We start from the raw sequence: 27652 nt of genomic DNA, 5'->3' as shown, positions 1-27652 counted from the left end.
AAACTGGGGGGGAACTATTTAGTTTTCTAAAGAATTGCGTTTTGCAGAGCCCAACATTGTTTCCAAACAGAATTAACTTAAATACAGACATGGTTAACAAATCTGCTGCAGCTTTAAATATATTTTGCACTTTTAGTGGAAATGTTAAAGTAAAAATATCGAGAATACAGACATTTAAACTTTATTGTTAAAATTAAAAAACGTTCTACTCTAGTTGTTCTGGCCCTAATACTCCTCCATACAAATACTTCTAAAAAGGTATGAGTTTGAATAAACAAGTTTAAAAACAATCAATGGACACATAAGTTGTAACTGCATTGCCAAAGCTCCATACCGCTATTGTCAAACACATTTTATATGTTCAGTTATAAACACATTTTCACACCTCTTCCAGACTTAAGGGGACATGTAAACAGTATTACAAACTGTCAACTAGAGCTCAAGCAATTAGTTAAATCAGTCAACTTGTATATAGATTCATTGTTTCCAATTTGATATCAATATTTTAATTTTAAATAACCTGAAAACCTTTTTGACTCTGGGATACTGAGCAGATGTTTTATCAAGGACAGGATATCTGACATCAGATATCAGATTGAATAGATAAAAGGAATACATATTAAATAAGGACTAATGTTGTTAGTAAATTGCCCAGGGGGTCAGAACAACACACTGAAGCAAATGTGCCTGATTTACCTTAGTTTCAGTTTCACAACTACGATACATTTTCACCAAGGTGTCTGAGCATTTTCACCAGTTATGAAAACTTGCCAAAAGCACTTCCTGCCGGACAACTTTCTTTGGAGCAGGAAAAGAAAATATCCAAAGTGTGGCTGGGTAACAATGTTGGTCACTATTCTTTTAGGTAAGAAAGATAGAAAGTAAATGTGAACACTACTGAAAAAGATAAGTAAAATACCTCATTATATAAAAGGCCCGTTTCGGTATAATATATTGTATTATAATTGAATCTGATGGATAGATCTGAAGCTGACATTAAATATAAATACCTTTTAGTTAAAAATGTATATTCAAAAGTTATCAAACAAACTGAGGGAAGTCAAAAGCATTAGCCTTTGGATTATAGTGGAGTCAAAGTATTGGAGTAGGTACACTTAGTTATGGTCCGCCACAATTTGGCAACAAACGGCATAAAACAAGATTTTGAAGCACAAATCTATGGGCAAAATAAACCACACATCACAAAAATGATGCTCGGAATAATTTATTTACTGATCTATGAATCAGGTTTTCACAACAACAGAGACACATATCACAAACAGTTGAATTCATCCTGAGAACACATGATTAGGTGACACAGATCACCAGGAGGCTTCCTACTTGGGGGCAGACCTACAATTATTTACTTTTTGGCCAACCATCCAATCAATTATTCAGAAAATGAAGGGGCAAAAATATTCTTCAAGGTCTGCTTAGGCAGTGTTACTCTTTTGCCAATTGATCTTTTTGTCAATATGGTGATTTGTTCAAGAGGTACTTTTAACATGTTTCATGTCCACATTGTACATGTTGCCTCATGAGCAGCAAACATATGCACTCGTCTCTTCGAGTGCTTGATCAAGATCGTTTAGGGAATAGAGGGGTATTGTTTTATCAGTGATACAGACATAAAAACACATACAAATGTATTATTAAAATGATTTCACTATCACCACTGGACAACACACAGGCATGTTGTCCAGTGCAGGCAAGTCCTTCTATTCATCCATGAGTTGGCTTTATTGCAGTGGTGCGGGACTGATGGAGGAAGAGCAGGAAAAGGAAGATGGCGGTGTTGCGTCTGTGGAGAAGAGATTCAGTCACATTCAGTTTGAAGAAATGTATATCCATTAAGTAAATTGTTACATCTTATAACAGCAGAGTGTCAAATCAAAGTTTTCAGATCTTGATCAAAATAATGTTTTATTGTGACCAGCAGAGAGAATCATCATTATACCTGAACATGTATAATATACTTAATTATTATGTCTTACTGTAACAAGTATCAGAGTTTTGTTTCTGTTCTCGTTTCATGTCGTGCCTGCGTTGCTTTAATATTGGTGTTTTCATAAAAGTTCATCTTTTAGCTTGCTTTATTGTTAATTATATTTTGAAGTTTAAAAGATGATTTAAAGCTGGTCTCAAAGAGGCAAGCTCACTGGCTTCACATAACTTTATGCTTGCGTCTTTAGTCAACCACTATAGCAGTTGCTGCTATGTACAGCTTCCACTACAGTTTCTGTATAATTGTCGTATTTTTACTTACCATATCTAGTCCACGCTTCTCTTTCCTCTGTATATCACTGCAGAACAACAGGTTGAAATGACATTAGAGAAAAATAATAATTTTACTTCTCAAGTCAAATAAATGTTTGGGTGAGACTTAAAATAGAGTTATAAATATATTTTTGCAAATTATAACACTCACCTGTACCAAGGTTGCTGCCTTCGCAAGAGACTGAGAGAGCAGGGAAAAAAAAGTTGAAATTCAGTCAAAATGTTGTCAATCATTTTTAAAATGATTCAGCTGTGCCACCTTTGTTGTCCTGTGGGGATTGAATCGTCTTTACTGCTTTTGTGTTCCCAAATACAGAAAGACATAAAATCACTAGTGCTAAAACTTTTCCGTTAAGAGCATAAACAGAGGGTTAACTTTTAATATAAACAAAAGGACACATTAGCGCCAAACTAAATTCCTATATTATTTATCATCATAAACAACTGTGAGAGATGTCACAATCCTACCTGAGTAGATCCTCTGGGTGCAGAAGAGGACTTTGCTGCCCTCTGGTGTGAGCGGAGTCACCACCACAGTGTAGACATCCCCACACTGGATGTTGGGAACATCACAGCTGCTCTCCCCGGGGGAGGCGGTGCAGGTGTAGTTGTTCCTGCTGCCCACCAGCTCTGTGACGTAGCTGTGGCTGCTGCCAGCACCGCGCCAGTGCACCCGCAGAGAGCTGTGGGCCATCCCATAGAGCCGGACGCCTGATGGACAGCAGGCACCTGAGAGAGAGAGAGAGACATGAAGGGAGCTTTCTGCAGTGGCTTTAATGTCTGAAAGATAACCAGCCCATTCAAAGAGAGCATGACAAATTGTTTTAATTTTTGGAACATATATTTCACCGATCTGTCAAATGTTAATCCTGACGCACATGAGCAAAGCAGTCAAGAAATGGCTTTGAATTTAAAGTGTATTTTGTTGTTTTACAAAAAGGGTACGGACTCTACTGTTGTGTGGGTGTCAGAGCGCCATCTATTGGGCCACGAAGATAATGCTAAATGGTTCGATTAATAGAAGTAGGCTTACATTTGTCAGTAATTTACAAAACATTTATAGTTTTTTATAGCAGCTACATGTTTTAAACATTTAGTTATGTTTTTACTTTGGATGCTCGTCCTCAAGATTTTTTTTTAAATCTTAAAAACTACAAACATGTGAGAACCCCTTTTGTACAAATAAATATAACAAGTGTTTCAAATCCAATTTTATTGAAAATGATTAAGATTCCTACTTTTATATTGATACATACCATAAACAATCGTAATAGATATGTATTGCTTCTTTTTTATAATAAAAGTGTCATGTCAGTGCTTTCTGGTAGATACACTACAGTTGCAAAGTATTTTCTTTTCATTGGAAGAAAACCCAATCACTTACTGGACGAGAAGCCCTCATAGGAGCAGTTTGACCGGCGCCCGCTGTGGCTGATCGCCTCCATGGTGACGGTGTAGTTGGTCCCACAGGTGATGCATCCCATGAGGCAGTGGGAGTCCATGGTGTGGCAGCGGGCGTGGCCACGTGTTGATGTTAGGGAAGTGATGAATGTATGCGCCCCTTTAGCAGGAGACCATGACACATTGCTCATTGCCTGCGTCACCTGATCCACCACCTGATCCACCGGGCAGCACGGTCCTGGAGAAGAGGATGATAAATGTAGTGTTAAGGAGTGGAACAAAAAACTATCTTTATAAAAATCAGAATACCTATATTCTTCCCACAGAGGGGACATTTACATTTGTTACAGCAGAAAAGAGCAAAAGACAGCTTGATATTAACTAAGAAATCAGTTTTTATTACAAATATATCTGTTCGTATTCCATGCTGAGGAACCCTGAAGGTGTTCTTGAGGCTGTAGGTGGCGCTACATGTCACTAGCACGCTATTATATTGTTGTTTTTAAGTCCTGCCTGTGCTTTATAATAAAATGGTTCAATCCCAACTTTTGACCACTCACCTGTTTCCAACAATTCAGAGTAGCTGGGTAAACCCAAGCCTGCGGGGCTGGTTGCTATGACGCTGACTTCAAAATTAGAGCCACAAGGAAGGTCAGTGATGTCACAGCTGTTTCCGTCTGTGTTGCAGGTGCGTGTGCCGTCATCTCCCGACGCTGTCACGGTGTAAATAGCAAGCCTGTTGTTTGGAGTCCAGCTGACACTGAAGCAGGAGGAGTTTCTCTGAGTCAACGTCAGATTCATCGGCATGCATGGAGCTGACGGGTGGAGGAAAAGAGGAATTAAGAGCATGATCAAACCTCTGAGACTACTCCACATACAGTACATGAGGAATGGATGTGAAATTAATGAACTGGCTGTAGGCCTGTGTAGTTTTAAAATATACTGTAGCTCTCTGATGACCAGTCTAGTTCATAATATTAGATATCAAGCATTTGAAGTCATTCAAAACTTTTTTTCACTGATGTTTTACTGCTGTTTAAATGGGAAATCTGAAAATGAAACAAAGTGGAAAACTTTACAACTTAAAAATGTAACTGGATATTTGCTGGATACATGTGGGCACACGTTTCCTACCTGTGATTTGTGTGTGAGCTTTGCATGCCCGGTTGCATCCGCTGATGTCGTTGCAGGGTGTCACCACCACGCTGTAGGAACTGTCGCAGCTGAGGTCAGAGAGGGCGCACACCGGAGCCGTGTCGTTACACAGGATGACCTCTGAACTTTCTGCAGCTCGAGTCTGGTACAGCTCTGCCCCCCGAGAGACCGTCCACGTGATCTCAAACATGTCAGTGCTCACCGCGGAGATGGATACACCCTCTGGACAACAGAGCACTGAAAGACACACAGGGGGTGTGATATACAGAAAATCATGAATTCAAATCTGTCCCCTCAGTGGCTACTTACAGATGGTGTCGTTGAGAACCTGTCCTTCAGGACTGCTGCCAGCCTGGTTGAAGGCCATCACAGACATCAGGTATGTGTGGCCACATGTGCAGTTGTAGGTGCAGCTCCTGCTGGTGGTGTTGCAGCTCTCCTCTGCACCGTCTCCTCTCTTGATGAAGGCTGTGTAGCCGTCGACGTGAGTCACCGTGTCCCAGGTCAGCGTGCAGCTTCCTTCTGTCGACTCCACAACAGCCAGAGACTGTGGGGGGCAGGGGGCTGACCGGACAGGACAGCAGGGAGTTTAGTCATATTTTAATGACAGAGGGTTTCAGAGCAAACTAGTGCTGCCATCATTTTTGTATCCATATCTAGCACTAATGTTTAATGAGAAAAACATTATGTTTTACGTAGAATTCTTGCATTAACACAATAATGTTTCTCATTAAACAACTAAATGTAATCATAACTCTTGTAGCGAAGTGTATGTTCAAAGTATCCGTTTTATTTCATTGTATATTAGATTTAATCTATTCAATTGATGAGAACATTAAGAATTCTTCTGTGTTCACAAGTGTGATCGGAACTAAATGTAGTCTAATACTCACAGGTGATGAACACCATGGGGCCGGATTGGTCGCTGGGCCCGGCCTCGTTGGAGGTGCTGACCCGGACTGTGTGTACCTCTCCGCAGCCCACTGGAGCAAGGGTGCAGGAGCTGGATGTGGATGTGGAGTTACAGGTGAGGTTCTGGTCGCTCATCACATGGTACTGGAGGGACCCAAAGACCCCCTCATCCCGTTCCCAGGACACGGAGATACCGGCCAAACCGTTATTCATCACCATGGAGACATTGGCAATAGATGGCAAAGCAGGTCCTGTGAAAACAATAAAACATGCCCAAATGATACATTAAATAAAAGCACACATAAAAAACACACTAACAGGAGTAGAGAAGTATAATTAGAGTAATAGTTTCTAAATTACTCTTACCAGTAATGTTTTGTGAAGAAAATATTACTAATAATACTGTATTCATCAGATGGCTGTCGTTCTTAGATATAGATGTCACAGCCTGAGGTTGAAAATATTTTATATAGTTCAAACCAACACAGAGACCCACTATTTCAGCATCAAATGACTGTTTACATGTCAACACTTATCGAGTTATTTGAACATGGCTTTATAACTAGTTCTATTTGTACAGTTTTTGTATTCTTATGATGGCATAAGTCTCTGTGGACGAATAAGACACTCCAGAGAAGACCAGTGCTACCTATGTGTCTTTTTGAACTACTAGGAGTCGCCCAAGTTCAAATGTAGAACCTTTTCTTGTATGGAGTAGTTTCCTTTATGAAACAAAGGGTTTTAATACTATTTCAAACAACTTGAGTCATGTTTTTTGTAGCTTATATAGGCTACATCCCATGATAATCATTTGAAGATATATATTTTTACACAATATTCTGTGTCTTAAGGTCATGTTTTAGGTTCCACCATTATATATTTCTAATAAGTGTAAGACTGTGAAGAGGTTAAATGCTTCTGAAAAGCAAAAACTTTTGTGTGGAGGAGGCGTGTGGTGCAGTGGATAGAGCGTTGGTGTTCGGATAAGGGGGTCACAGGTTCAAACCCCTCTGCAGTCAGAATGTCATTGTGTCCCTGGATACTTTTCCCCAAATTGCTCCTGTGGGGATTGCCCACAGTATTGAGTATGTAAGTCGCTTTGGATAAAAGCGTCTAAAAAACATGTAATGCTTATAAAAATATATATATAACATGAAAAGTTCTCTGTGACTGTGTTAAGTTCATTTGAAATTGCAAGCCTAGTTAATATTGTGTCTCATCTCTACACGTGTAATATTTCTTACATGATCAAATAAAAAAGGCACATGGACTCTATATACTTGTAGGAGCAATCATGGGTATTTCCCACACACAGAAAAGAGTCTCAGTGCACGCTTACTTGTCATCTGGTTGATGTACTGACTGTCCTCTCCCTGACGGCCCTCGGGGTCCCAGGCGAAACCCTTTATGACGTAGACTGAGCCCATATCCAGGCCGGAGACGATCCAATTGGTGCTGGAAGTGTTGTGCTTGATGAAGGTGGTGTTCCAGCCAAACTTGTACAGAGACAGGCTGTACTGGACAGCGTTGGCAACAGGAGCCCAGGACACAGTGATGCTGTCATTGCTGGGAGAGGAGGCAGAGAGCTGAGGAGGGGGCAACACTGTGGAGGGGGACAAAGTTTAACATAATGAAGCGATTAGGGCGACTGTACTTTGAGTGAATATGTTTCTCTTGACTTTGATTGTTGCTTACTTAGTCATTTAAGATGTATGCTTTTGAAGCCAAGTCTTAAGGGAATAAATATCTTTTGTCATGTTTTACAGCAGTTAAGTCCTAGTAAAGCCCTTACTTTTTTGTGAATCCATTTTTTTAAATTTTGTTTTATTGTCAGCAGTCACAGATCCAAGCAGTGATGTCAGAATATGGGCTGCACCCAAGTATCAGCACAGACTTTTATGCACCTACTAAAAAATGAAAAGCATAGTTTTCATGTTGTTTCTGAATAAGTGAGCAATCAAATCTCACATGTTTGAATTTAGATGTAAAAAAAGTTGTTTTTAGTTTCAAACATGCAAGTGGAAAGCTTCGGTTATAATTTTGAAAAATGGTGGATGTATAAATATATCCACCTATAGTGTAGTTATTCTCAATCTTACATAAACAGAAACCTACATTCAAGGAAGGGAAATTAAATCAGAGGTGAATAATGGCAAACGGCGAACAAAAACGATGAGACTGCCTGTAGCATGTTATTTTGTACTTATGTGGATCAGATAGTCCCCTGTGGATGGAGTAGAGAGGTGCCAGCCATGTTCTCAGGATCAGGTCCTCCCATTGTGTTTAACAGAGAAGGGTCCGGTATACTTACCGTCTTTACTGGAAAGACCCTAAGGCATTGATCGGCAAGAAAAACCCTGGATTCTTTTTGCACAAAAACTGAAGATAATGTGTATACATTCCCTGACAGGACTGTATACTCTGCTAAGAGACAATGAAGGAGAACAAGTGACTCCTGCAGCGTATGGAGACTGAGAAGAACAGGACATATTGTTTCTTACTGAATATGTGACTCATTGCTATAATCCAGCCCTTGGGGTTTAATTGTTTACCCACTGAATACATTTCTGAAGTTTTGTTTCTCAATCTTGAATTATGGACACAAACACTACAACAGTACCTGTCTTTGCAGTCACAGGTGAAGATGGCTGGCTCTGGCCTCCACTGTTCACAGACATGATGCTGAGTGAGTACTCTGTGTACGGGTCGAGAGACTCAATCTCAGCGGGGGAGGAGGACACGATGTTTTCTCTGATGAAGCGGTTTGGATTCTGCAATCGTATGATGTAAGATGTCACCCCGGTCTTCAAGCTGAAAGACACGATAAAAGTCTTGCTGTCCTTCGACTTCACCGTCAGGATTGGATCCATCACCTCAGGAGCTAAAAGATTCACAAGAAATACAGTTTGACGAGATACTACACCTTCCTCCACCTTCTCAGCGATAGTTGGCAATGCAATCCATCTTTTTACCCACAGATTTCAGGGCAAACTATTTATTTTGTGTCTGCAACAGTACGTCAATTTGAATGCTGAATGTAATAAAATAAAACTATTTGCTTAAAGAAAGGCTTATTTAAACCATGAGGAACTAACAGTGACTCTTCTGTGCTCCTCTGTTCATCATCAAACTACCATTTAAGTGTTTTAAAATGTACACGTTACATTAGTTATTCAGATAACAAATGTTTAAAAAAAATATTCTGACTGTAATGTGCATACACTATATAGACAAAAGTATTGGGCCACCTAAAGGAGCTTTTATGACATCCCATTCCAAATTCTTGGGCATTAATATGAAGTTGGTCCCCCCCTTTGCAGCTATTAATTCCTGGAAAGGCTTTACAAGATTTTGGAGAATCTCCGTTCTAGTTCAGCCCAAAGGTGTTCAAGTCAGGGCTCTGTGCAGGCCAGTCATATTCTTCCACACCAAACTCATCCAACCAGGCTTTTATGGACCATGCTTTGTGCACATGGGCACAGTCATGCTGGAACAGAAAAGGGCCTTCCCCAAACTGTTTCCACAAAGTTGGAAGCATAGAATTGTCCAAAATGACTTGGTAAGATGAAGCATTAAGAATCACCAGACAAACAACCCCACAGCATTATCCCTCAAACTTTACAGTTGGCACAATGCAGTCCGGCAGGTAACGTTTTCCTGGCATTCGCCAAGCCCAGACTCGTCCATCAGACTGCCTGATAGAGAAGCGTGTTTCGTCCCTCCACAGAACACGTTTCCACTGCTCTGGCAGCACTTCAGTGGCAGCACTCCGCAGTTATCGAGTCAGTAGAGCTTTGGCGACTTTTAAGCACTCTGCGCCCCCGCTCTAACTTTACGTGATCTTTACGTGAGTTGCTGTGGTTCCTAAACGCTTAGACTTTGCAATAATAACACTTACAGTTGATCGTGGAATATCTACGAAAGAAGACATTTCACGAACTGACTTGTTGCAACGGTGGCATATTACAGTACCACGTTCAAATTCAGTGAGCTCTTTAATAATAAATTACTTTTATAAAGCGCTTTTCCTGGTGCTCAAAGTGCTTTAGAACGACCCATTCTTTCACAAATGTTTGTAAAGGCAGACTGCAGGGCCAGGTGCTTGATTTGATACACCTGTGGCAATGGGACTGAATGAAACACCTGTATTCAATGATTAAGGAGTGTCCCAATACTTTTGTATATACACACACGAGAGAGAGAGAGAGAGAGAGAGAGAGAGAGAGAGAGAGAGAGAGAGAGAGATATATAATTAGTTTGCCCGAATATCACAGAATAAAACGGTAGGCCTACTGTACTAGCTTAACTAAAACAAATGCACCAGAACGTTTGTGTGTGTGTGTGATGAAACTAAACAAGAATAAAACACTCAATTAAGTGCTTTAACATCACAAGGTTACCTCACCTGAGGAAGAATCGATAGTTCCAATGTTTAGTATCTCTTGAGCATTATCCAGAGCTGCAACTGTGAATGTATACATGATGTTTGGGGACAGAGAGTTGATGGTGCCCATCATTGTGTGTGGACCAAACACGGCATAACCAACGGGGTTGCCTGGGGAGTTCTGGGGGGCGGCGATGACCTTGTATGAGCTGGCTCCGTAGACCCTGGTCCATCTGAGAATCACGCTCTTCGATGTTGCAGAGAACACGGATACTTCGATATCTGAGAGAGAGCATCTTTATAGTAGCCTACTTTTTTACACCCTGAGAAATACATATAGCCTACCATCAATATTTTGTGTCCTTTCATTCTCATATGGAAATGATATTACCATCTGCAGTGTAGTTATGGTAAAATATAAAATACATACCTCGTGCTGCAGCCTGCAAATGTAGATAATAAAATATTAAAACGGTTATGGTTTTATATGACATTCAAGTTCCTACTACTTGACTGTAACATTGTATCACTCCTTTTTAAAAACAGGATTTCTGAGCCTGAAATGAAATAAGCAAAATGACTATTAACACATTTTAGTCCGTTACTTTACCTGTGAGCATATGCTCAGCAAGACAAAAATCGCTGGCCACTTCATATTTTCTTGAAGTAAAATGACTTCGCTCCTCACACTATGCAGCTTCTGTTGGATATAAATGCTTCTCTCTTTAAGGTTTCACCTTCTTCTAAACATATTGTGTCTGTGCTGGTATAAATAGCTGCATTTGGTCCCTCCCACTGAAGCAATTGACCGGTCACAGTGAAGTAGCGTAATAGAGAGGTGAAGTCCCTCCCCTTCCGGTGGACCTCCAGGGGACCTTAATTATTTCAGAAAAAGTATGTATTGAAGTCAATGGCGAGAGAAAGATTATCTTTCGACTCCGTTTCCGTTTCTAACGCTATTATTATGAGTATTATTATTATTATTATTATTAGTATAATGCGTTTTCTGTCTTCCTGTCATTATCAGGAGTTAGACATGTAATGGCTATGTATTAGATTAGATTAGAACCTTCATTCTCCTTAACTGCTGGGACATTTCCCTATAGCCAATACCTTTTATATTTTCTACTCTTCACTTACTTGTCAGCATAGGTCGGCATTGATGTACAGAACCGACAGAAGACCTTGTTTATATTGGCATCATATAGAGAGGCGAAGTCACGCCCATCTACTTCCGGTCCATGGGACCCCGGAAGCGAAAAATTATATATTGAATTCAATGGAGAGAGAAAACGTATCTTTTGATCCCGTTTGAATTGTGCCACGAACTACACATATGATGTTTGTCAATCTTAAACAATCATTTCCATGTCAAAAAAGTCACATTTTGTCGTAATACTGTTGAAATATAAGACTATGAAAAATACGCGACTACAAAGACTACAAATCCCAAATCCCATTCTGGGTCGCGTATGTGATGTCACAGGCGATAATGCTCCAAGTGGTTGCGACTCGTAATTAAAGCGAAGAAGAAGATTTCATAACTGATTTATTCCCTCCAATAAATATAAGAGATTGCTCCAATAAATTCACTTTTACAAGATGCCCGTGTGCTTTGTACCATGTTGTAATCACAAAAGTGATCATACCACTTGCTCGTTCTATCGCTTCCCGTCTGATGAAAGGACCAGGACTCGCTGGATCAGACATATCAGGTAATATCATAGGTAATATACATGTTGTGCATGGAACATAGTCAAGTTAGCTACCTAGCTAGTAGCGACGAGTAGCGAGCACGTTAGTTAGCATTACATTACTTAGCCTTGTCATTTTTAGTAGCCTTACCATGAAGTTATTATTTTATTACATGAAGTACACCAAAATGTTAAACAGTAAGAGTAGTCATCATGGTAAGTATTTTGTGAAACATTTGAAGAGTAGCCTACTGCGCCCTCCACCGGGTGCTAAGAAAGCAGTTCAGGGAGAGTCGAAGGAAGGCAGGCAGGCAGGGAGCTTTGCATGACATTCTTCTGGACATGTGTCATTGTGATAACAGTGAGGGTGAGTCAATCTGTTTGTTGGAAAGACAGTAGTTGAGTGATTACTGAGAGAAAATTATTAAAATAGATAATTATTCAGTGTTGTTACTTTAAAGTGTTGTTACTGACCTTTTTCTCTTTTATTTTCTTTACCTCACCTGTAACTGCTGAGACCCTGAGGAACATGCACACTGACCTGCTCTGGCAACCTGATTTCCACTGTACGTAATAGTATTTGGTTATGGTATATTATTTATATACATCAAAGGCACAATGCACCCCCCAGAGACACACATGTATTGAGTGTGATATTTTGCTTAGGTCATGTGAAATCATCTTTACACACTAGAAAACTGTAGGAGCGGCAACTTGATTTGAAAATTGAATTTTTAATATCCGACAATAAAGTTGATCTGTTTTCTTTATTCTTCTCTCTTCCCAGCTCCATCCATCACCGTTCTCTGTTCCTGCAGGTCCTGCTTGCTAATCAATGCTTTATTTTTTTACACAATTACAAATAAAGTCAATGTATTGTATGACATGAAGTTGTGCTTCATTCTGAGTCAATAATACATTCATTCTGCCTTCAACTGCAAAATGATTGTGGACTACACCGACATCCATGTAGCTGCCCCCCCAGTAAGATGAACCAAGCAAAGTTGACAGTCAACATACAGCTGTGCTCTTAAGTTGACATTAAGAATTTGTGAAATATTGGTAATTATTTGGAAAAAATGACTGACGATGCAGAAAACTTTTTTTATTTAGGAACAGTGGTCAGGTGAAGCATTTATCACTACATATGTGTCACACTTAAAAGGCCAAACACACTGTTTGGCCTTTTAAGAGCTCTGTCTCACTTCCTCACTCTTGGTCCTCTTCTACCTGGAAATAAAGACAACTAAAACACACACAAGCTGAATGTTACAAGTGCTTCACAAGATAAATAAAAGAGTGCAGACTGTTTAAACTATGGGCAGGGGGGCTATTTGGCAGGTTTAAATGATTGTTAGTAATGAATTATATAATTTTCTCATTGTAGACAAGCAGACAGGGAGCCAGATGAGAAAAGCAGAATATGCAGCTGCCATTTTCCTCATGGAAAAGAGAAAGGGCCAACTGTATTTGAGTGGACCAAAGAGAAAGGGAGCTTAGCGGTTAATCAGTCCAGCGACCACAGCTACAGCAAAGGGCCTGAGTCTGCAGAAACTGACCCCGAATTCTCCAGCGTGCAGTCCGCAGACACCGAACCTGGACCCTCCAGTGTGCAGTCCAGTTGTTCCGCAGACCTGGCAGGGGATACTTGGATGCGAATGGCCAAATATTCAGCAGCAGGCTTACCTGATGATGTCATCCGTATGGAAACAGGGCTTCCTGACCAGGCCATGTTTAAAAGGGTGGCGGGGTTGGTGGAGCGCTTTGAGGGCTCCATTGTGTATTACGCTGGATGGAAAGTGGAGGGCATCCTGCTGGCAGACCAGGTTTTCATGGCCATGATGAAGATCCGGCAGAATTATCCTCACCTGCACCTTGCACAGCTGTTCCACTGCAGTACCGCAACAGTGGGTAATGTGGTGAACACCATGGTCCATCTGCTCCACAGGTTGCTGTTCGAAAAAATGATGTCCACTGTGCCCAGTAGGCAAAAAAAACAAAACAGCATGCCTGCTGCTTTCCAGTCCTCTGCATTCAACTGCAGAATGATTGTAGATTGCACCGACATCCACGTGGCCGCCCCAAGTCAGATGGACCAAGCCAAACTGACGTACTCCTCCTACAGAGGGATGCACTCCTTCAAAGTGCTCATCTCTGTGGCCCCAAATGGAGTCATCAACTTCTGCAGCCAACTCTTCCCGGGCTCTGTGTCTGATAAGGCCATTATGCAGCATTCAGGCATTCTGGAACATTTAGTGGCTGGCGACCTTATCCTGGCAGACAAGGGCTTTTTAATTTCAGATATTGTGCCTGCGGGTGTGATTGTGAACATTCCCCCTTTCCTGAACAAGGGTAAGTTCACAGAGAGTGAAGTGAGAGCTACCAGGGAAATAGCCAAGAACAGGATCCATGTGGAGAGGGCAAATGCCAGAATAAAGGAGTTCAGGATTCTGGACCTGATCCCTTGCCACCTCAGGAACACTGCAAATGTGCTGGTACAGCTTTGCTGTGCCTTGGTGAACCTGCAAAATCCCCTGATAAAGGGGGATGACTAAGTTGACTAAGCCAGGGGTTCCCAAACCTTTCAGCCTGCGATCCCCGGGGGGAGCATCCAGCTGGCCCGCTGCATCCGCGGAGAGGGCTTAAACTGCTGAGACCAGCCCAAAGTCACACAACGGCTCTTTTAAGAGCCACCTACACCTTTTTTAAAGAGTTACAATCCTAAGTTATTATAATGATTACACTAGTTCATATTTTACTCAGTTTACTGAACTGTGATGCATGAAACCAGAAGGGGAATTGTTGAGGTTTACTGAAGTTACAAAGACATTAATAGATATGAGTATAACAGGTCAGTGTAAAAACAAGCTTCTGTCAGTCATGAATCATTCAAACTATTTATATAACCATGTAATACAGTTATGTAGTAGGTCAGTAAAAGTAATTCTTTATTTATATGTCTTAAATATCATTTATTTTAGAGGGGCCTGAGACTTAACATGTTCATTGCCCAAAACTGCACTGTAGTTATTGTGCATGTGACAATAAGGCCTTAATATTAGGGCTGCACGATATCAGGAACACATAACACGATAACACTTGCGATATTTGAACAAAAACGTATACATGCAGCATTATTACTTTTCCAACAACATGGGATTTATTGTTTATTAGTTAAATATCGTGTGTGTGTGTGTGTGTGTGTGTGTGTGTGTGTGTGTGTGTGTGTGTGTGTGTGTGTGTGTGTGTGTGTGTGTGTGTGTGTGTGTGTGTGTGTGTGTGTGTGTGTTTGTTTGTGTGTTTATTTACATGTCCTCCTCCCTACTGGCCAACACAGGGAGCATATGCTGAGTGTAGAAGTTCTCCAGGAGGAGGAGATTTCCATGCCATGCAGGGTCTTTGGGGATGGGGATGATGATCGCCTCCTTCGTGGTCCACACAACAAAGTAGCAGAGACTCCGGTCTGTGATGTGCAGCTGCCCTTGGACCTGATGCCAGTATGGGTGATTCTTCTTGAGAATGTATGACCCACCCTCCTCACGGAGACAGAAGGATGGTAACTGGACTGCCTCCGCGATGGTCATGTTCCTCTGGCTGTGTGGACACTTCACCTCCAGCAGGGCAGATGTTTGCACAAGTCCATCAGGTGATGCTCCCAAAACACCCGACTCACTCACAAATAGACCAGAGTCGATCACTGTCACCCGATAGGCCTGCAAAAAAGCCTTCACCCCTTCGGCCTCGTTTACAACTCCCCAGTTGACAGCCATGACTCCGTCTAAATTGTACCCTCCAAGCACCCTCTTCATGAGGGACGCGCATGGAGTGGATGAAAGTCCCGACCTCAGCACAGCACCAAAATTGCTGGCTGTCAACCTGCCCTGCCTTTGTAACTGCCACTGAGGATTTGTCCGCTGTCCTACGGTGGCTGTCTGGATGGCAGCTTGCTGGTCTCTGCTCAGTCGCATTGAGGCAAGAATTGCCTCAAGCCCCCGACCCCCATGCTCCTTCACCAGCTCCGGCACGGTGAAAATGGCCTGATGTTGAGGCTGCAGCCCTGGCTCAGGTGACAAAAGCCATGCCATGCCACACTGTGTGCCCCTCAGTGCAGACCTGAACCAGTCTACATCCTCAGTAGCGATGTCTCTGGCCAGTGGGTTGTATGTCTCCTCTTGCTGTTGGTAGAGTTGAGACACCGGCTGGACTACTTTTGAAGTGCCAGGCTTCCTCCACTGGCACTCAACTTCTGTGGAGCTGATCTGCCACATGGCAAATATTGCCAATGCTGCAGCGTAGCTGCATTTGTACATCCCCCGTGCACAATCACAGACAGCGATCTGCATCGCGCCATCGTCTCCCATGTAGATCTGTACAAATAAAGTAAGTACCATGTTTGTTAACATGCTATAATAGATTGAATGATCAATACAAGGATGGTCCAGATCTGGGGGTGGGAGGGTTTATTTTTCCATAGTTTTGTCCATGTGTCTGATTGTTGTTATTGTTTGTTTTTCTGTATTTTTTTAAAATTTGTGTTGTATTGGTTGTGATTGTACATTGTATTTTTTAAATGTGTATTGCATTTTTGAAAAACATTTTATCAACAAAAAAAAAGGATTTGGTCAGGATCTAGACTCAGTGTGTAGTTTATTAATTAATCAATGCTCTCTATATTAGGAAAACACATACCAGTTTACCAGAGGGAGTCACACACAGCTGTGCCTAGATAACCAAACAAATTGACAAGATAACCAAAATCCTTGAATCTACACACAGCAAATAAACTCAAATGACACAACGAGATGTAAAAGGAGATCACACATACAGTATAGTCGATATAAAACTGGCCGCTTCAATCTGAAGAGCAACTAAAACAAAACACGGGAGTGTACCTTGTTCTTGTGAACACTAATGTTATCCACAGCATACACACCCGTATGCAGTACACCCGTTCTAGGTTCTGATTGGCTCTCTAGGTTGGCATTCTAGCTTCTGACTGGCTGTCCAGGTTGTCAATCACAGCCGTGGGCATATTATACTAGTCGACTCGTAACATCGCTAAACTTTTTTTCTTGACGGTTTTCTCAGTCAACTAATGCTATTGATAACAGTAACATAAATTAACACAGCCCTGCACACTGCAGTGATTATATGCCGGGTCTGTGGTTCATCATCTTCTTTTTCATTCTCCTCCTTATTGACTGACATTAACGTTAAACATTGCACTCATGTTACTCACCGAAACCTTGTAAAGCCGGTCCCGCATGCTGGCTCTTACAGAACCGACTAACTCCCCTTTCGTGTATGTACAGCTCTCAACGTGCCCAGACTTGTAGTGATTTTCACCTCGTTTTATACTTTTATTCTCATTCTGAAAGAATGAGGTGAAATGTACCAACGTGACGGCCATCTTTGTGTTGGTGACGCGTATTATGCGGGACCAGAGACATGTAGTTCACTGAGCGGCTTAACACAAAAAAAATTGTTACTTCACAGTTTTACGACACATTTTTATTTTTTTGACTTGCAAAATGTTCTTTTAAATTGACAAACATCATATGTGTAGTTCGTGGCACAATTCAAACGGGATCAAAAGATACGTTTTCTCTCTCCATTGAATCCAATGTATAATTTTCCGCTTCCGGGGTCCCATGGAGGCTCCCGGAAGGGGAGGGACTTCGCCTCTCTATTGAGAGGTGCAGTGACGCGTCCTAAAACCAGGAAGTAAGCTGCTGGTTCCCTCAACAAAAAAGCAATGGGATTTCTCCATAGGGTTTTGGAAAATAGCTGGAAATAAGGTCTGTGGAAAACAAACCTGTTTGATAAATGCACGTTTTGTTCAGCCGGATAATATCCACATGTCTACCCTACTTTTATAATTTTCGAATCATAAATCTAATCAATAGATTATAAAAGGGTTTTAGGACGCGTCACTGCACCACTAGAAAACAACTCCATCGATCAAGCTGGCTGAAACTTTCTCTCCCTCTTCTTCTCATGCTACCTGTCACTCTCCTTTAACTCCTCCGGTGACTTTCTTTTATTTGAAGATGCCCGACGCTCACGGGCAAACGGGAGCCTGCTCGCGCTGGCTCCGCAGCAAACAGCTGTTTGCTTTTCACCCAACAACGACAACCGCCTCACAAAACGCAATGTTGTAATAAACGAAAACAATTTAACAACATTGCTTGTCAAAATACCTATACCACAGGACAATTTTATTTCTTTCAAGCAATATTTTTAGTGGCCCGAGCGGGCAAGTGGAAAGTACGTTATGATGGCCCGGGGTGTCTAAATAGTGCTTCCGAGCCAGCGGGCCATTTATAATGTCGAGCCCTTCTCTGTCACTGTGCATGTGTGTAATGTTTGTGTGCAAGTTAGACTGGGCCTGCGTGTGTGCCTGCGTGTGTGACTGTGTCTATGAGGGAGAAAGGAGAGCTCATTTTGGACGCGGCGGGAAATTGATTTGACAACATAATACTCGATGTTCAAGATTTGGTCATTTACGACATCGCATGTAGTGCAATCCACGATGTGTCGTGTAAACTCGATATATCGCCCAGCCCTAATTCAAACGCAGAAACGCAGTGAAATAAACCAAAGTATTCACCAGCTCTGAGTGGTTTGTTGCCGAGGGGACACTACACCGGGGGTTACATTGGTGCCGTGACCCGTTCTTCACCGGACCAGGGTGGATGTCTTCTCGCCGCTGCAACGTTTTGGAGCTTCAATTCCTTCAGTGTGTTGGACTCTCAGGTTTATTTTGTTGATATAAGCCCAGGGCCGTGGGAAGTAGGGGTGCTGAGGGTGCTGCAGTACCCCCTGGTGGAGGACAGGGGATCTGCACTTCCACAAGATATGATAAAAAAAAAAAAAAATCAGCCTTGATGTAACAACATTCATAATTAAGTAAAGATAACACCCTTTTCACCCCGGTTACATTTTCCATTTGCCCTGTACGATGGGCGCTGTAAGTGATGAAAGTGTGGGATGTTGGCTTAGCAGGCGCCCGCAGCTCACAGCCAAAGTGAGAGAGATAGAGAGAGGGGATACCGCGGTACCGGCGGGGATTGTTGTTAGCTTCTGCTGCGCTAACGGATATAAGAAGCTGTTTCTACAATAATGTGGAGGGAGGGTCCTCTCCTGTCAGACTGAGAGCCTCAGTGAGGTAAAGGACTCTGAGGGCTTAGATAGTTCACTTTAGTCTAAGTTATCTCAGTGGGTCTCAAACGTTTTGATCACAATTTATGTAAACAAATATTTCCAAGGCACACCTTTATAATTATTATGATAAATAAAAACAGGTTTGAAATCATTCCAATGTATACTATCGGACAGTAAACCAAAAATATCGTTTAAAACTGGAGAGATTTTAAAATATACATAAATAAATAAATGTTAACTGGTCAAATAAGATATGAATGAACAACACAAATAAAATAAGTTACATGTATTTGTTATTGGCTATGGTAGGTTATTGGAAATGTTCACATACCTACTTATTTGATTAATAAAATGCAAACCGATCTTTTTCATATGGGTGTTTAGAGTTGTACCCCCTAGATCAGTCTCTAATTGGGCGCTCAAAGTGCACCAAATTGAAGCATTTTACTTTAAAATGTTAAAAAAATCTTCCCGGGGGGGTACCCCCGGACCCCCCTAGAGGATGTGAAGTCCACCCCCCCAATTGAAACAATATATAATACATTTGAAGCCTTGTTATATAAGCTGTGCACCATGTCAATATATTTCTCTTTTTGCAGTGTATTGGTCTTTTGTAGAGGTTTTTCATTGCCAGCTAGAATCTTGCCTAGCAGCACATTGGTCGGAACCAGCCCTGGTGTCATCCCCACAGCACCCCCCATTTGAAACATGTTCCCACGGCTATGTATAAGCCTTATTCTTTTGAACTTGTCATTTTATTTTGGTTTACTATCGATGAAACATGAGTTCCAGTAGATTTAATATCTTTGAAATGACTCCTTTCAATGTTGGTAGAGGACTATGTAGCACACCTGTTCCATTTCCACTAGGTGACTTTAAGGTGGGGGATAGGAAAACTTTTGATGGGGATTCAGTGCACAGTCCTATCAGAAGTGGAGATGTGATGACACCTTCCATCCAGCATATAGTACAGTTATCTACACCAAAGTGTTTTAGCACATCAGTCCCCAACCCTCCTGATGATGTCAGACTAGCTGACCAAATGAGCACTATTGTACAGCAGCTAGCTGATAGCATTATGTCACGCATTAACACTACAGCTGCTATGCACACGAGTCAGGAAGAAACATGCATTAAAAAAGACACACTCCCCAGCCAAACACTGGATCTCTCCCAAGTCCAGCTAGTCACTCAGAGAGGAGTTAAAGACCCACCTGTGTTCAGAGGAGAGAGTTCAGACACACTGCCTGTTGATTTGATGAGAAATTACATCAGGAAAAGCAGTATCCAGCCAGAGCATCAAGCTGAAGAAATTCTGATTCACCTGAGGGGCAGAGCAAAGGATGTTGTGAAGTTTGGGATAAGAAATAGTGGAATTGATGTCCAAGAGAACCCGCAGGCCATCTATGGACTCCTCCGCAAACATTTCAGCTCCAGCCATTGCTCTTCTGTGCCCCTGACTGACTTTTATTCCACCCTACCAAAAGAACAAGAGAAACCATATGAGTACTGGCTCAGACTAAACAGAGCTGTCGATGTGGCTGACAGTTGTCTTAGGGAACAGGGTAAGGTGTTTGATAATCCCAGTATTGAAGTCACACGTATGTTCATCAGACACTGCCCCAGCAGAGATTTAGCTCTTACGTTTAGGTCCAAGACAATTGATAAATGGTCAGCACGAGAAGTTCAGGAAGTGCTAGATGAATACCATTTAGAGAAGGGACTGAGGTCTTCCACAGAGAGAGGCAGGATAAACATGAATGTAGCTGAGGTGAGCACTAATGCTGCTTTAGTGTCAGACATTCCCAAACAGGCACAAGCTGTGAGCCAGAACACCCCTGCTTTCGAGAGGTTGATTGGCATGCTGGAGAAGGTGTTGCTTCAGGCCCCTGGGTATGCTCAAGCTAATAGGAGGCAACATACTAGCAACAAGCCACCAAAGATTGAGGGCTTTACGGACATGCCTTGTTCTATATGTAATGACAGCTCTCATTCTGCTTTCATACACTGTCGAGAGAACAGACTTTGCTTCCTGTGTCACTTACCTGGCCACCCAAGACGTGACTGCCCAGAGGGGAGACGTCCTCCTCACTACAACCAGCAGGGAAACTGAATGATCTGCGCAAGAGGGAGGATAGTGCAGATTATGTGAGTGAGCCTCCCACCTTGGGTATGAAAGACATTGATGATTGTGAAACATTGTATGACACCTACAGCAGCATGGTGCCATCAAATAAGACACTGATTGTACAAAGGCTTCAAAGACTCCCGCAGACTGATAGTCTATTCCACACGGCTGTGACCACCGATAATGGACATGCTCTCAAAGCATTAGTGGACAGTGGATCTATGGCATGTACAATTAGTGAGGCAGCTGACAGAAGACTTTCACAATCTATCCCTAACATGGAAAGGAAATCAGCTGAAGACTTTGTCATAGTTGGTTGTGGTGGTCACCTTGTTACTCCATCTGCCATGTATGATCTTACTGCATCAGTTTATGGCTATAAGGTAATAATTCCTGTTCTAGTTGTGCCAGGCCAGACTGATGAAATGATTCTGGACAGCAATGCCATCAAGTGGCTCATTTCGCAGATGAAAAAAACTGTAAGTTGCCAAAATATCACATCTCCTGTGACAAGTGTTCAGAATGATAGTTTGCCCAAGTTGATGTCTCTGCTGTCCTCCTCAGATGGATGCAAAGGTGGAGCTGTGACTAACAAAATTGGCACGGCAAAACTGAAAAGATGTGTAATTCTGCAGCCAATGTCTGAAAGTTTGGTGTGGGCGAAAGTACCTGAGTCTGATGTCTCTGCAGTAGGGAGTACAGTCATCATTGAGCCCACCCAGTCAAAAGCCAGACCTGCACAAATTGTGGTGGGGAGGGTTGTCTGGTCCTTATGGGGAAATGGCTGGGTTCCTGTCAAAATTGTAAACCCCACTGAAAAGCCACTCACCCTTAAAAAGAATGCAAAGGTTGCTGATGTGTCCCCCTGTCTTTCAGTGCAGGATTTACCAGATCCAGTTCACGTCCAATCCAGTGCACAGTACACACACAGCCCGTCGCCTGAGCCAAGGTCAGAGGAGGAGATGTCCTGCATCTTGAGTGACATGGGTTTGCAGGATTTGGACCTCTCATCTTGTGAGGTCTCTCTCGAGTGGAAAGATAAGCTGATGAAAATCATTGAGCAGTATGAATCAACATTTTCGGAGCACAAAATGGACTGTGGCGAGGCAGTGGGTTTTGTGCACAGAATACACCTGGTTGATGACAAGCCCTTCAGACTTCCATACAGGCGGGTTCCGCCATGCCACTATGACAAGCTACGGACTGCTCTGAATGACATGGAGGAATTAGGGATCATTCGCAAATCTCAGAGTGAATACTCATCACCCCTTGTCCTCGTTGTCAAACCAAATGGTGACCTTCGCCTCTGCAATGACTTCAGGTGGTTGAACGCAAAAACAGTAAAAGATGCACATCCATTGCCCCATCAGACTGATGCCCTTGCTGCGCTTGGTGGAAATGTGTTCTTTTCCACAATGGACCTCACGTCAAGGTTCTACAATGTCGGGCTGCATGAAGATGACAGAAAATATACGGCGTTCTCCTCCCCATTCGGTCTTCATGAATACAACAGGATGCCCCAGGGCTTGTCGAACAGCCCTGCCACTTTCATGCGAATGATGATGTCCATCTTTGGGGATGAGAACTTCACAAGTCTGCTATGCTACATGGATGACCTCATGGTCTATGCTCCATCTGAACAGGTTGCACTTGAGCGTCTACAGATGGTTTTCTCACGTCTTGCTGCCAACAACTTAAAGCTGTCCCCTAAGAAGTGCTATTTTCTACGCAGGTCAGTCAAATTTCTGGGACACATTATTTGTGAGGATGGTGTTAAAACCGACCCGAGTAAAGTGGAGGTTATAAATGATATGCAGGAAGCTGACTTGATGGAGCAAGATGGGCAAACACCGTGTGCTAAGAAAATCCGGTCTTTCTTAGGGATGGTTCTCTATTACCACCATTTCATTGAGGGATGTCTGCCAAAGCTAAGCCGCTGTTCAACCTTGTGTCTGAGCCTGCCACACCACACAAAAGAGGGAGAGGCCACAAACCAAAGTCTAAAAAATGCTATGTCAGACTCTCTCCAACAGACTGGAATGCTGAGTGCAAAGAAGCATTTGGAACATTGAAGTATGAGCTGGTGCACAGTGTCACTTTAGCACATCCAGATTTTAACGCTCCATTCATTCTTGCAGTTGATGCCTCCTTTGATGGCATAGGGGCCGTCCTTTCACAGTTGCCTCCTGATGGAAAGATGGCCAGACCTGTAGCATTTGCTAGCAAGACACTTTCCCACTCTCAGCTGAACTATCCAGCACATCGAATTGAGTTTCTCGCTCTTAAATGGGCAGTTTGTGACAAATTTAGCCATTGGCTAAAAGGGCGACTCTTCACGGTCTGGACAGATAATAACCCATTGACATACATCTTGACTAAGCCTAGGTTGGATGCTTGTGAGCAGAGGAGGGTTTCAAAGCTCGCAGCATACAGTTTTGACCTGAACTATATCCCTGGTCCAAAGAATGTGGTCGCTGATGCATTAAGTAGAGAGCCATTTGTCCAGTCGTGCATGAGCCACCGTCTTGTGACTGAACCTTATGCGTTTTTACTGAACCACATGTCTGGGATGGTGGATAGAACAATGCAGGATGCATTTAGGTGTACTAATAACTGCCAGGTGGTTGTTGATCAGTATGAGGAAGTCGTCACCCAGTCTCCTTCTCAGGGGTCCCTGTCATCACATGACGTCTCAGCACTGTTAGATGCACACGACACTGGAGGTGTCGGCCAAGTGAGAGGAACAGGACCAGCTGTTTTTCAGGTTCCTGGTGTCGACCAGACTTCCTCTCTACCGAAGAGTGAACTTGTTAATCTCCAAGAACAGGATGATGTTATAGGCAGGGCTCTCTATTACATCCAGCGCCGCAGGAGACCCACAAGACGTGAGCGTGCTGCTGAGTCTCGCTGAGTGGCAAAACTGCTAAGACACTTGCCCAAACTCTCCATCAAGGATGGCATTTTGTGCAAGGTAAAGAAAGACAGACGAATGAACACGACGATCCACCAAATTGTGGTTCCAGACTCCCTTAAGGCCCAAGTCCTCAATGGCATACATGGCTCAGCTGGTCATCAGGGACAGGCCCGCACACTTTCTCTTGCCAGGCAGAGATTATTTTGGATAAGAATGGAACGTGACATCATCAATCATGGGAGGAATTGCTTCCGATGTGTGGTTGGAAAAACACCTGAGCCTAACGACCGTACTCCTCTTGAAAGCATTTGCACCTCTGAACCGATGGAACTAGTCTGTATTGATTTCTGGACTGCTGAACAGACTGACAAAAAGTGTGTGGATGTTTTGGTAGTCACAGATCATTTTACTAAAATGTCTCATGCATTCCCGTGTAAAAATCAGTAAGCTAAACAGGTCGCTCGTCAACTTTGGAATGACTTTTTCTGCATACAGTTGCAAGAAAAAGTATGTGAACCCTTTGGAACTACCTGGATTTTTGCATAAATTGGTCATAAAATGTGTTCTGATCTTCATCTAAGTCACAACAATAGACAAACACAGTCTGCTTAAGCTAAAACCACACAAACAATTATATGTTTTTATGTTTTTATTGAACACACCATGTAAACATTCACAGTGCAGGGTGGAAAAAGTATGTGAACCCTTGGATTTAATAACTGGTTGACCCTCCTTTGGCAGCAATAACCTCAACCAAACGTTTCCTATAGTTGCATATCAGACCTGCACAACGCTCAGGAGGAATTTTGGACCATTCCTCTTTACAAAACTGTTTCAGTTCAGCAATATTCTTGGGATGTCTGGTGTGAATCGCTTTCATGAGGTCATGCCACAGCATCTCAATTGGGTTGAGGTCAGGACTCTGACTGGGCCACTCCAGAAGGCGTATTTTCTTCTGTTGAAGCCATTCTGTTGTTGATTTACTTCTGTGCTTTGGGTCGTTGTCCTGTTGCATCACCCATCTTCTGTTGAGCTTCAATTGGTGGACAGATGGCCTTAAGTTCTCCAGCAAAATGTCTTGATAAACTTGAGAATTCATTTTTCCGTGGATGATGGCAATCTGTCCAGGCCCTGAGGCAGCAAAGCAGCCCCAAACCATGATGCTCCCTCCACCATACTTCACAGTTGGGATGAGGTTTTGATGTTGGTGTGCTGTGCCTTTTTTTCTCCACACATAGCGTTGTGTGTTCCTTCCAAACAACTCAACTTTGGTTTCATCTGTCCACAGAATATGAACATCCAGGTGCTCTTTTGCAAACTTCAAACGTGGAGCAATGTTTTTTCTGGACAGCAGTGGCTTCTTCCATTTTATGACCAACTTATGCAGAACTCCAGGTAATTCCAAAGGGTTCACATACTTTTTCTTGCAACTGTATATGGTTTCCCCAAACGCATCCATTCAGATCAAGTAGCCAATTTTGAGAGTCAACTCATTAAAGAGCTCATGGAGGTAGCTGGCGTCCAGAAGTCACACACCACCCCTTACCATCCTATGGGGAATGGAGTTGTCGAGCGGTACAACAGAACACTTGGGGGCATGATAAGGGCCCTGCCTCCACATTCCAAGGCCAGGTGGCTACAAATGCTCCAAATGCTGACATTCTGTTACAATTGCACTGAGCATGAGACAACAGGCTTTGCACCTTTCTTTCTCATGTTTGGGAGGATCCCACATCTGCCAGTTGATGTTGTGTTCCAGCATCCCCTCTCTAGCAGTGCTGTTGTTGACCATTGTGAGTTTGATTCCCGCTTGAAACGTGACCTGGCTGAAGCTGCTCACATTGCCCGGCAGAACAGTCGGACTGAACAGGCGCGTCAGGTAAAGAACTACAACTGCAAAGCAAAAGGGTCACCTCTCACTATTGGTGACAGAGTCTTGCTTGCAAATCGTGGTGAGAGAGGGAAAAGAAAGATTGCAGACAGATGGGTTTCCACAGTTTATGAAGTGATATCTGTGAAGCCAGGAATCAATGTGTACTGCATTAGAGACCCTGTGACGTCAAAGGAAAAAGTTGTTCACAGGAATCTCCTGCTTCCTGTGAGTTTTCTCCCCGTGGGAGGTGATGAAGATCTTGAGTCAAGCTGCTCTTCTGTCGCTGGAAGTGGACAAAGTGACCCAGTGGTTTCTCTTGCTGTACAGAACAGTGAGACCTCTGTGTCGCCTGTCAGCGCAACTTACATGATGCCGTTTAGACAATATAATAATAAAGGGCGGTGCCGGCTGTCAGCGAACCGATCCGGCCTTTCTGCGCGACTATCACTCAAATGCGGGACATAGTCTCAATGTGTGGGACGCGGGACAAATAATAAAAATGCTGTGTGTGCAGTCCCGCACAGTGCGGGACACCTGGTCACCCTACACACACGGTTCTGCCTTTCACACACATACGCTTCAAATCAAGTTGCATAAATGCTTGAGCTACGTTTTTATTACTGTGAAATCTGCCTATTATGTTTTCGTCATTAATACAACAAACACACACTTGCAACTGATAACACTGGCAATGATTTTAGATGTATTAGACTATTAAAAAAGGAAATCATGCTTCAAATAAGTGGGGGTACGGCGTATCCCCGCGTCCAACGCCCACTACACCACTGGTTAAAAGGACCGGATCGATAAGCGCTATCGATAAAAGTTAAAACCTTAACGATACCCATCCCTGTCAGTTTTACACACATTCTGAGGCCGCCGTGCCTATGTTTTATTTTCACTGCTAATTTATGCTTATGTTCTATTAGTGCATTAAAAAATCATTAAAATCATTAATGAAGTTTCAGCTCAGATCCCACGCTTAATATGTCTCCCCCTGGCCCACCTACATTTCTCCAGGCCCACCCACACAATAATTCCTGGCTACGCCACTGGTCTTCCCCAGCCCACTGCTTGTTATTAGCTACAGGCTAGCTGGTTAGCTGCACAGCAAAAGTTTGTTTTCTTTTTCTTCTTTTGTACTGCTCTCTTACTTCCAAGTTTCCAATTTCCGCTGCCACCATGTTTCATTCTTGCCCCTCATATTACAAGAATGGACGGTTGAAGCACTTTTAGCTGCTTACACTTAATTAACACAATTAAACTTTTACATAGAACGTAGCATAACATTTACACCCTGGCTTCATCTGCATGCCTGCTCCGGTGTGTGTTCCCCTCAACAGGGTCCGTGTGGAAACATATAACAACTATTGTAACACTAGTAGCGACAGCGCACATTTGACAGCAAATAAGTGAGACTTAAAATCAACACATTTTAAACCGCAGGAAAAACCAATAGTTAATTTATTTAGGGATACTTACCTCCATCGTACTCTGACGATTAACAGAACAGAACTGCTACCCCGGAAACAGGATGTAACGCGTCATCTGTGAAGCTCCGCCCACGTTGAGCTCCCGCTCACATTAAGCTATTGCGCACTGCATAGAGAACCGCAGTGACGCGTCATAAAACCCGGAAGTAAACTTCTTCCGGTTCCTTCTTGAAAAACCAATGCAATTTCTCCATAGGATTTTGGAAAATAGCTCGAAATAAGGTCTGTGGTTGACACACATTTAAGAGAGGGATCAC

The 27652-nt window shown here is 42.7% G+C and overlaps 2 protein-coding genes across 4 annotated transcripts; both read right to left on the bottom strand.

The window, feature by feature from the left end:
• Positions 1–1209: 1209 nt before the first annotated feature.
• On the bottom strand, positions 1210–10466 carry LOC307039539 (fibronectin type III domain-containing protein 7-like). 2 transcript variants are annotated; one of them, XM_079681674.1, is made up of 10 exons: positions 10151–10466; positions 8366–8626; positions 7085–7348; positions 5727–5996; positions 5143–5397; positions 4813–5070; positions 4239–4493; positions 3662–3916; positions 2746–3006; positions 1210–2458 (listed from the first exon to the last, which is right to left on the bottom strand). In XM_079681674.1, exons 1-10 carry the CDS (start codon positions 10260–10262, stop codon positions 2361–2363), a joined length of 2289 nt encoding a protein of 762 aa, XP_079537800.1. In that variant the 5' UTR covers positions 10263–10466; the 3' UTR covers positions 1210–2360. The 2 variants fall into 2 exon arrangements, with proteins under 2 accessions (XP_079537800.1, XP_079537801.1); XM_079681675.1 differs by lacking the exon at positions 1210–2458 and adding an exon at positions 2509–2546 and having other exon boundaries at positions 10151–10465.
• Positions 10467–14421: 3955 nt separating this feature from the next.
• LOC307014953 (uncharacterized protein) lies at positions 14422–27399 on the bottom strand. Of its 2 annotated transcripts, XM_079643239.1 has the most exons (4): positions 27385–27399; positions 21033–21105; positions 20202–20311; positions 14422–16190 (listed from the first exon to the last, which is right to left on the bottom strand). In XM_079643239.1, exon 4 carries the CDS (start codon positions 16182–16184, stop codon positions 15129–15131), a length of 1056 nt encoding a protein of 351 aa, XP_079499365.1. In that variant the 5' UTR covers positions 16185–16190; positions 20202–20311; positions 21033–21105; positions 27385–27399; the 3' UTR covers positions 14422–15128. The 2 variants fall into 2 exon arrangements, with proteins under 2 accessions (XP_079499365.1, XP_079499366.1); XM_079643240.1 differs by lacking the exons at positions 21033–21105; positions 27385–27399 and having other exon boundaries at positions 20202–20742.
• Between the last annotated feature and the right edge of the window lie 253 nt (positions 27400–27652).

Source organism: Notothenia rossii, assembly GCF_949606895.1.
Source record: "Notothenia rossii genome assembly, chromosome: 1".
NCBI lineage: Eukaryota > Metazoa > Chordata > Actinopteri > Perciformes > Nototheniidae > Notothenia > Notothenia rossii.
The sequence above is the reverse complement of the archived record's forward strand: the minus strand, read 5'-3'. Positions and strand labels throughout refer to the sequence as shown.